Genomic DNA, 11,392 nt, shown 5'->3' with positions numbered 1-11,392 from the left:
CCCCCCCCCCCCCCCCCCCCCCCGTGACCCTGTCATATTTGCTCTGGGCCTCCAGAGTTTGACAGTGGCAGACAGGATGACATAGAACGGAGAGCTGAATAAATTGGACCCTTTCCTCTTTTAATCTGCCAGTTGAGTGGGTGCCAGCGCAGGACAGCCTGTGTGCACCTCAATCATTTTGTCCATCCCTTCATGGCTTGGCCTCGGCCGCTCATTTCAAACAGTGCTGTAAGGAACGCTGAGAATACCAGACTCTGAGGCTTGTGGTGTCCCCGATCATAGCTACCTCCCTCATGCATGTCTGACATTGTTCCTGGCATCAACTCTTAAAAGAGCTACGTGACCGACCACACTAACTCTAAGTAATCTGAAAGAGAGACACATTCTTCTGTCATTAGGGATGGTACAATGTTAACCATCAGTTACACATTTAATATAAAAAGTAGTGCTGTCAGTTAAACGTGTTATTAACGGCGTTAAAGCAAACCCTTTTTAACGGCGTACATTTTTTTTATTGCAAGATTAACGTTCTTTATGGTCAAGCAAGCTTTGTAGTTTTTCCCAAATGCTGTTGCAACAACTAGTAAGGTTATTATTACTACACCACACCGGATCTAGTTAGACCGGAAACAATGTTGTTTTCAATAAAAAAACAAAAAAAACATTTGACAATCCACTTTTCTATAATATAAGAATATACTTTTCTATTTCTTTTGATTAGAGCATTAAAATGAGAAAAAGAAAAATGGGACATTTAGAATAGATAGAAATGTGCAATAAATTGCGAGTTAACTATGACATTAATCTCAATTAAATATTTTAATTGTTTGACAGCACTAATAAGTAAGTAACAAAAGTTTTTTGCATGGTAAAAGAAAAATAGGCTGCACAATTATTACTACCACTATGTTTTAACTGCTAGTTAATTCGCTAGTCCAAACGTGTAAGCTCTTTTTAGTTTTCGGCGCTTTAAACGACCAGCTACGTGATACATGCCACTTTGCCGATGAGGACTGGCGGGTTAGATCGTCCGTCCTATACGCAGAGATCGCCAGGCAGCTCACTAACCACGCAGCTAAACTAATTGGTGCAGTGTAGACGGGCTCACGCATACGTAGCGTGGCCGCGGACCGATGAGGTCTTGTGGCCGCTGGTCTGTGGAAGCGGTTCCATACCGGGGGAGTGTCCACGACGATGCACGCCAAACCGGGGCTGCGCAAGCGTTCAGGTCTGCACCCGTCCACGGACACTGACCGCGGCTACGGGGAAACATTTCCTTCACTTTAGTTTGTCTATGTGACTCATGGACTTTAATGGTTATCCTTCCAGCCTGGGAATTTGTCAGTTTTCAAGACTCATTTTAAGAGATAAGTCCTTCATAGCAATTGAAAACACTAATCTGTCTCAATAAATGTCTCCTGTCCTTTCTAAGATAATAAGATAATTTATTTATTAGTCCCCAATGGGGAAATTACTGCACTACACTCTGTGTACACACTTTTGTTAGTACTCACACACAGGCCTGAAATACACACACATGCTCAGGACCTATACATGCACTATACATGGAGAGATGTCAGAGTGAGTCACTATTACATAGTGAGGAAATAAGTGTCTTATTACCTAGTGATGAAATAGGTTTCAAGTCAAGTGCCTAAAATTTCAAATTTAACTAAATGAAAGGAAGCAAGCTAGCCGCCTCAACGTGCAGCTACCTTCTAATCGAATCCTTAAGGAGACCTCTGTATTCGTCTTTCGATTAGAAAAGGACTCCTTTCCTTTTTTCTCCAAATAGATACATACCTCAAAAAAAAGTTAGCTGCATTTCTTTCTCCTCCTTCTGACTCACGTAGTCCAGTCACACTTGGTCTTAAGATCATTGTTATTTCCCTGAGGCCTTTTCTGGGTGACAGATGGGCTTTAGACGGGAGTTTGAAGAGATAGGAAGATGAAGGAGAAGAGACACAGAATCAAGGTATAAAGATGAAGGAGATGGGGGGGGGGGGGAGAGTGTGGGAGGGAAGCAGTGACAACCATTTCCATTAGTGTCATTAGAGCGACCCCAACACTGAGTGGAAGGACACACAGTGGAAGGGTGGATGGATATCAGAGGCAGCAGCAGCCCCCCCCCCCCCGTACCTGCACGGAAGGTTTCCATTCATCTTTGATTTATGTGCTGTGTGTTAAGGATTTTACACTCTGCTGATTTTTTCCTATAATAGGTTTAAAAATCTGAGATCCAGTGAAATCTTATACAACAGGAATACAGAAAACTTGTAATCCTACATAATACTAATAATATCTATATCACCCTTTAGTGTAAGTATACCATTTTACAGTGGTTGTAAATGCCTGTCAAGTGTGTCTTTTTGCGGATTTTCTTGTCCTGAAGTCCCAGCCACAGAAGGGCCTCTGTTGTTGAAAATGTGACTGGTTTTGAGAGTGGTCTGCTCTGTCTCAAGAGCGGCTCAATAAGGAAGGGCAGTCAATATGGCTGCTCTCAGGCGGTGGGTCAATGAGCGAGGAGGCTTCCTGCTGAGCCAAGGGTAGAATAGAAGAGAACAGGGGGTCTTTGTGTGCAAAGCATACCCTCGCCCACTCCTCTTTACTGCCTTTCCTGGGACATTACACCTAACATTCAGAGACTGTGTATTGGTCTTTAGGACTTGTAAACCGTTTACAGGTTGGTACAGAAAAATACATGTATCCATGTCATAGAATACGTGTTACACAAGTGAGTTATCCAGGGTTTTTCAGGTTTCTCAAGACATGATAGAGGTGTTGCAAGCAGAAATATTTAAAGAACATTTTGTGAGTTCACACAAACCTTACCTTGACCGCCCTGTAGCGTCTAGCCTAAAACATGCTTTCAACACTAGCTCATGATGGGGAAATACAGCACAACATTCTGAAATTCCATTCTCTCTCTCTCATCTGAGAGCAAAGGGAGAAACGGTGAGGGAGAGAGGAAGGCAGCATATCTTAAGCTGGGCTCCCAAACCTTTTATGACTGCTGAGCAAAGTGGATGTGGGACGTAGGTAACAGCCCATACTTATCAGGCAGACAACCTCATTTTCTAGCCCCTTGCTCTGCTCTCCCTCGTTGTCATTGGGTGCCCATTGTGGCGGTTCCTATTTCTCAAAGATAAACGGGTGGGGGCTCCCACACTGCTGGGCCCTGAATAGATTAGACTACCCAGACTCTAATGTGCTTTCTGACACCCCCTTCTTTAACTCTGCAGCTGTGTTGTTCAAAGCCTGCACTGTTTCACTGCTAATACATACTGGCATAAAGATGTGTGTTCTCCATTTCTTAAAAAAAAAACATTGAAGGGGAAATTCATATTATTCAGGTATACTTTGCATTACACACAGTCATCTGGACAAGGGCTGCACATTCACTATACACACTAGTGCAATGTCCAATATTTGTTAAAGGCCAAAATGTGTCAAACCATTGTGAATGAAGTGGTGTGGCGCTGCAGAGACGTCCGGCCCACACATCCTACCCTACAGACTACAGAACACATCTGTGTCTGGTACAGATCCTCGCAAAGTCACACTATTATTTACATTTTTTTCTTTAATTTTTACATCTTTCAATTAAGATGAGAATGACTCAAAAATGATCATTCCCACCAATTATTTTAAGTCTTTATATCGTAGTTGCAATATCAATCAAAATAATGGCAATTAGATATTTTCCTCATATGGTGCAGCCCTCAGACCTGTGGATATTAATGATGACAATATTACAAGAAGAAAAGGTTTCTTTACAAGAGACAGCATTCTCCGTTGTTAAATTTACCAGATCTCATTTTCTTTGCGTTCTGTTGCAGTGATTAGATATTTCCTCTGCACTTTAATGACATATGGGAACATACACTCAACACTTCAGAATACATCAAGAGAACACAGCTCGTTCTGAAGGTGTTCATTTGAAAAATGTTCCAGTCACGAACAAAACCTTGTTAGTTGCCAAAAGTAAACTTTTCCTTGGAATTGACATAAAAGTTGAAGTCTGGTGACGATTCTGCCTTTTTGTGATGAGTTTGTTTTCAATCAAAGACGGCAGAGATCCTCGCTTCCTGCTGAGACGTTGGCCTTATTCAGCTCGTTTAGCTTGCCTGCTTATCTTCCTCATACTCTTACAGGAAAGACAGTTTGGCCTTGTTAACCTTTTAATATTAACTCACTCTGGCATCTCTCCATTAGTGCATGTACAGGTACTAAGCATGTGCGTGTAAATTGTAATTTCCCCTTGCAGGATTATTAAATTATACATTATATATTATATAATTATACTATTAACCACAGACATGGTTTTCCAGCCTCCTTCTTTGGTGAAATTACTTGTGGTTGAAGTTCAGAAGCCTGTATTGTAGGGGGTGTAAAAGTAAATATCGATTCATATTTGATTCACGAGTCAAGCTCTATCGAATCCGAGAATTTCAAAAATCGATTCATATTTTTTAGATCTTTTTTTATTGAATGTCTACGGCAATCACATGATAGATGGATTGATGGATATATAGATAGATAGGGGAAATTTAAGGTCCCAGTAGCTTACAGACATCCCCCCCCCCCACCACTATAAATTAATAAACTTTTCTCATTACAAACAATAACCGAAGATGGAAAACCGAAGATGGAAATCATTTCAAAAACGCTTTAGCCAGCCATGATTGTTTGACTGCTAACGTTAGCTCAAAACGCCATTCAAGTGACAGCCTTTGTTGTGTTTGATGCTAACTTGTAGCCAGCAGTGAACCAACTTCACATGAAGGTCCATTTTTACTGTATTGACATTACAGAAGTCTCTCGTTAGCATCTTGTAGGCTAGTTGTTGCAAAGTGACGCATGCATGGCTCAAATCTGCACCCGGCTTACATCGGGGAGTGACAATTGTGTCTGCAACTGAAAACAGATGGTTCACCATTTAGTTTGACAGTAGAGCTGAAGCTAAGCCCTCCCCTACTGCTCATACGACGGGGATAAAAAGCTGCTGAAGGCGGCTGTTTTGGCTCTGATAGAATGCCGCAGGACCCTCAAGCCGATTCAGTTTTCTCCTCAGATAGATAGAGAGCGGCTGAAGATGGTCTTTTGACTGGAAAAGAGCCAGGCTTGGGCCTGGAAGCTCTGCCCAACCCACACACCCACTGTTCCGGCAGCATAAAGCAGAGATGATTAAACGTGCCATGGTGCCTGTCTCTGGTCTGCAGGAGAGACAAATTCTCCCCACTGCTACTCCACTGTCGTCTCTCCCCATCTGTCATGTACACCATGAGTAAAAGACATTTTCTGGTGTTGTCACATTCTGCTCAATATGTACACTAGGCCACTCTGAATATATTGATTTGCTGAAATCCAAATCCAACTGCTTACTTTCAGTCTAATCTGAAACCACTCGCTTATGCTAAGACTTGCAGTTTGAAATATGTATTGTTGGCTTAGGACATGGAATATTTTATTTCTTTCTGCTGTTTATTCACTTTAACCTCACATCTACTTCTGCCTGAAGGGATTTTCAGAATAAAGTATTGTATGTATGAGCATGTGTGCCGTCTTTGCATCAGCAGATGATAAAGTTTTGTGTCCTGAAATGTTGCTTTACTTGCTAGGATCCAGTCTGTAGCTGCATGTTACTTGTTGTAAAATCTGATTTGAACCATGCCAGCTTAACAGTTTAACTTCTGTAAAAAAGAAAAAAAGGGCATAGTAGCAGTCATAGGAGGATATAACTAAGATGCCAAATAATGGATGTGTCTGTAAATGTCTTTGATGAAGGGACCACGCTTATTAACCTGGCCTTGATACATCAGAAAGAGTGGCGAAGGTCCAACGCTGTCCTTTGAGACACAATGAGGGCACTAGTTCCTCTTTTCTCTATTCTAGTCTTGTCCATCATCAAGGAAGTGTAGAGACGATTGCATGGCATAGATCGTATGTCGTTTTCATACTTCTATTCTCTAGTGGAAATATCTCAATTCAGTCATTTTCTGAAGCGTTTTGCGGTAATTGTTTGCGCTTTCAAGAGAACTGAGTGCACTGAGGACAAGCAGCCTTATTGCCGCTGTAATGGGCCGCGCATCGCATTGCTTCTCTCTTTGGATCTCACACTAGGGACTTTGTGCCGCAAGATAGAGAAATTACCTTGTAGTAGTTAAATAGCTGAACCATTGACATAGCATCTCTCTTTTCTGTCTTCCTCTCTTTCTGGTCTCTCTCTCCCCTGGAGACGTGCCATTTCCTTGGAAGAGAGCAGGCATATTTTAAACTGCATTTAACATTCAGCCACTTATTTCCCTCCGTTCGCTGCATTATTAAAACACCTTCATGCCCTCTTAATTATTTTTCTAGCTCTCCTTCATCCCTGCAGAACTGATAATTGGTGTTATTTATCTAAACAATACTTCTGTGTGACTGTTAGGGTGGGAGTGCTTGAATAATGGATGAGGACAAATGCAAAGCAATTGCACTTACTCTGACTTTGGCACTATCCATGTCAGTGCAAGGTTACCATTTATGCTCCAGGAAGGAAATGGCAACAGTGTTCCAAAGTGTTTACTCCTTCGCTGCACTCTCTACTTATAATAAAGAAAGACGTGATATTAACTTGCCAGGGGAGGCTAGACTGGGTTAAATTTATCAGTTCCTCTCGTCCAATTCCAGCGCGGCATGTGGTTTGGTAATGAAAAGCCTCTTGGAGTCTCTGGGATAGACTTAGCCACAGTGGCTGAAAAGATAGAATGAACAGAAAGTTGTTTTGCTTTGCAAACATTTCATTCAGTGTTTTGGGCACTTGGAGTCCTGCGATGGCCTTTCTTTTCAGCCATCAGCATGTTTTATGTGAGTGGGTTTTAAAGTGTTCCATTGAAGTCAATGACGGTCTTGGAGATGTCATTTTGCAGTCACTTGTTGTGCTTTTGAACCCAAAAAGCAGCTTCAGCAGAGCTGTGCAGTTACATACACATGGCTCAATGCAGTACAGGTCATCATGAAGCTTTTCAGATAACAGCATCTGCAACAAAGCTTAAACACTTCCACCACTAGTGGAAAGTTGACAAACGGTTAAATCAATAGGCATCAGCTGCAGTCACCAAGTAACAGATCAGTTGTTGGATAGTCTATATTGACCATGTTTCATTTGCTGGATTGTTAAGGTGCCGCAGGAACTCCGCCGGATGTCAGTTACGTTCTGCTTTCTTTGTGTTGGAATTTTAAACTCCGGTGGATTTCTAACGACTCCTCAGATCTCTGCAGGGTGAATCCAGACAGCTAGCTACACTATCTGTCCAATCTGAGTTTTCTGTTGATGACTAAAACTACTTTCAAACGTAAACATGTTCCACCAAAATAGGTTCCTTCCCGAGGCTTTTTTTGCAGCGTAGCCCTGTCTGGCACTTAATTCCGCCCCAAGACAATTGTTAATGGTTTTAAAAGGAATAAAACCTGAGCACTGAAAGTTGCGTGGACTCGGCAGACCCACCTTCTGCAGCGCTGTGGATAAGAGGCTTGAAATTGCGAGGCTAGTTGTTGGACACCAACAAGAATTGAATTGGCTGCTCATGCCCAAGTGTTCCTGTTCTACACATTAAATATCGAAGAGCATCAAGCTAATATCTCCATTCTCCCCTCTCTCCCGTCTTTTCTTCCAGGTTCAGCAGCGCAGCCCTTCAGCCCCTTCTGGTTCACCGCGGAGCCCCAGGACGCTCTGGCCATTCGGGGCAACTCTGCACTGCTCAACTGCTCGGCCCACAGCGACGCAGCTACGCCGGCCCGCATAGAGTGGAAGAAAGATGGCACCTTCATGGTTACAGATGAGAGACGGAACATACTTCCCGATGGCTCGCTGTTCTTCACCCACGTGGTCCACTCTAAGCACAATAAGCCTGACGAGGGTACCTATCAGTGCGTTGCCACTATCGACAACCTTGGATCCATTTCCAGCCAGACGGCCCGTCTCTCAGTAGCAGGTAAGGGCTGCCACGTTTATGTGTTGACCACCATGGTTTAATTTTTGACCATTCAACATTTGCCCCTCAGGTTATGGGACGAGTTGAGATAAGGAACTTGAACAAGTCTGCATACACACCAGCAAAGACTTAACACATCGTACACCTACACAAGGGTTTTCAATGACAGCAAAGCATTCAAACAAGGCCTTAGCTCTTTCATTACATAAATCAACACTTCTAGTTAGACGTTGCTTGTGCTCTCTTAACCTCAGGCTATTTTCATAAACTGTCATTTTTTAACATGATTTATACCTGTGTATAAATGCCGTCAAGAGCATGCCAAACCTGTTGGTGGCAGTGTAGCAAGAAGCTCAAGCCCATGTTAGCCAATCAGAATCCCCGAATATAGCCAAATGAAAATGGAAACATAGGTCACACTTTTGGCGGAGGTGCAAGTTCTGGTTTCCAAAATCTCCACTCTGGCCTCATGCATGGCTCAAATCTGCACTCGGCTTACATCGGGGAGTGACAATTGTGTCTGCAACTGAAAACAGATGGTTCACCATTTTGTTTGACAGTAGAGCTGAAGCTAAGCCCTCCCCTACTGCTCGTACGACGGGGATGGCCGGAGTTTTTAGAGAGACTCGTTTTCAGAGGCAATTTCTCCGTTTTTGTGGAAACGAAGGGAAATATCTCCGTTTGACAAAATATGTAAATGTAAATGTGCTGTATTTATATAGCGCTTTTCTAGTCTTAACGACTACTCAAAGCGCTTTTACATCATACAGGATACATTCACCATTCACACACATTCATACACTGTGGCCGAGGCTGCCGTACAAGGTGCCACCTGCTCATCAGATTTACACTCACACACATTCACACTCCAATGCCCAGCATCGGGGGCAACTCGGGGTTCAGTGCCTTGCCCAAGGACACTTCGACATGGGACTGCAGGGCCAGGGATTGAACCACCAACCTTCCAATTGTCAGGCAACCACTGAGCCACAGCCGCCCCAAAAAATTACCATGTTCGAATGTGTACAGCACATGATGAGATACCTGATAAGTGGAAAAACACCTGGGTGTACGGGCTGTTGACCTCAACAAACTCTCAGTGTAGGTCTTCTCAGCTCTCACCTTTACCGGTCCTAATAAACAACAATAACTGAATATACCTGTGTGTAAAACAAGGTAGGGAGGAAGGAACAATAGTAAGTGTGAATCAAAAGTGGTAGGCCAAATGTACACTGTACAGCATAAAAAACAAAGGAGGGGATGAATACTATTTAAAGAACAACTCATCCCCTCTTTGTTACATCTTTTCATTCTTACATTCTGTTCTTTCAGCAGTTTCAATTTTTACCAAACCGTGTAAGACGTCATGCAATATAAAGGATTTCTTTGACATGTTTGCGACGCTGCAGATACACACCCACGCCACATAACAGCTAAAAGTGCGAAGAGGTTCTTTAGTTGCCTTGCCGTGTTGATTGTTTTTGTCCTTGAATTGCTCAGCCATTTGTACTTTCTCTTCCATAAAATCCTTCACCTTGCTGGAGCTAGAATGCATTGCCCTTCTGGATAAATGCTTGTAAAAGAGTCTTTTTTTTTTTTCTTTCCTCATCACTAGTTCTTCAATGTGACCTTGTTGAGTTTAGCAATAGCAAGTGACGTGGGATTATTAGGTGTTTTGAGTCAAGTCGTGCCCCCCGCAATTCAATTTGCAGAAGAAGGAGCCACAGAATGTGTTTACTGTGTGCTTTCTGCTCAGCAGTGCTCTGCCAGATTTAAGTCGCTCAAGAGAGGCCTCTTGTTGACAATGGGATAGTACAGTATAAGCCTCTGAGTGCCTGTGTGAAGCTTCTTCCTCACTGTGATTCTGTTTCTTCTCATAGGCTTTTGAATTGCAAGTTAATGAGGCAGTACATTATCGGAGAGAATGAGAGTATTTTGTCTTGCCCACTGAAAACGTTCGGTTGTCTAACAGCATGTGCAACATGATTCTCAGACATTTTGTCTTGACAACACTTAGCATACAGTATGCACATACACAATGCTTCGGGATGCAGCGAATGACCAAAGTTATGTTAACTGTGATATCATAGACACCAGTGGCCCAGCATTGATGAGAGTTTTGAGATGATTCATTTTTAGACTGCAGTAAGGGGTTATAATTTTGACATATGTAAGAGCCTGCAGTTAAATTTTACTTGTTTTTTCGCCCCAGCTGCTTCACATATTGCTTAATGTAATAACCAACATAGCACATTGCTTATTGTAATAACCAAACAATATACTTTGTACATGCTTTGACCATTTTCAGCCTTAAAGTGCCCATATTATGCTCATTGTCAGGTTCATAATTGTATTTTGAGGTGGTACCAGAATAGGTTTACATGGTTTCATTTTCAAAAAACACCATATTTTAGTTGTACTGCACATTGCTGCAGATCCTTTTCCCCCCTGTGTGTTTAGGTCTCTGTTTTTGCTTCAGTGTGAGACATCTCACTTCTTTACTTTGTTGGGAGTCTCCTATGCTCAGTAGCTAGGTAAAATCCCATTAGCTCGATAACTCTTTCTTCAGCTTTGGTCAGTCCAAGGCAGGATTAGCTGGGAGACTTCTTCTAAACGAGGGCACGCTTGTAGAATACCTGCAGAACAGGGACATGGAAGTAGTTCTTTTGGAGATTATGGTGAACTAGTGTGTGTTGTAGCAGTGTTTTGCCGTTGAGAACGAGCTAGCATGCAAGCACTAGCATAGTGCTACGGTTAGCCACTTTGTTTTGGCTAGTTGCGTAGAAAGCCGTGCCGATTTTGAACCCGGTGACTGAAGACAGAAGACATTCAGAAACCGTATCTTACTCAAAACAGCACGGATGTTTTTATTTCCAAGTTTGTATGTTTGTAGAAGCACCAGAGACACAATATAACATCCCTAATTTTTTTCCCTCCATAATATGGGCACTTTAACACAACTTATTGTTATGTTGATGTCATGGTAGATAATTTGTGTGTGTGTGTGTGTGTGTGTGTGTGTGTGTGTGTGTGTGTGTGTGTGTGTGTGTGTGTGTGTGTGTGTGTGTGTGTGTGTGTGTGTGTGTGTGTGTGTGTGTGCGTGTTTGTGCGGGGGCTGCCAACCCTGTGGTGCAATGGCAATTCTTCTGACTTTCATCAAAACAGATACATTGTACACACTAAAGAAAAAAGAACACAGGACAAGAGGTTGTGCATTTTTAATGTATAAGTGTATGTGTGACATTTGTAAATGTCAGTGTGCTTGCATGCGTGTGTGCATCTTTAAGTCTTGTCACCCATAGCTGGTCAGTAGGCAATTTATCCGGCTAGGGTCGGGCGGTAATATACAGTGGGTACGGAAAGTATTCAGACCCCTTTAAATTTTTCACTCTTTGTTTCATTGCAGCCTTTTTCCA

General features: G+C 42.5%; 1 protein-coding gene across 5 annotated transcripts in view; it reads left to right on the top strand.

The window, feature by feature from the left end:
• The window catches only part of neo1a (neogenin 1a), a 163,449-nt gene that overhangs the window by 54,346 nt on the left and 97,711 nt on the right, over window positions 1–11,392 (top strand). For all 5 annotated transcript variants that reach the window (XM_034880585.1, XM_034880602.1, XM_034880593.1 and 2 more), the window contains exon 2: window positions 7,659–7,976. In XM_034880585.1, coding sequence (XP_034736476.1) covers window positions 7,659–7,976 — 318 coding nt within the window. The remainder of the gene's footprint in view (window positions 1–7,658; window positions 7,977–11,392) is intronic.

The sequence above is a fragment of the Etheostoma cragini genome, chromosome 1 (genome assembly GCF_013103735.1).
Source record: "Etheostoma cragini isolate CJK2018 chromosome 1, CSU_Ecrag_1.0, whole genome shotgun sequence".
Lineage (NCBI taxonomy): Eukaryota > Metazoa > Chordata > Actinopteri > Perciformes > Percidae > Etheostoma > Etheostoma cragini.
The sequence above is the reverse complement of the archived record's forward strand: the minus strand, read 5'-3'. Positions and strand labels throughout refer to the sequence as shown.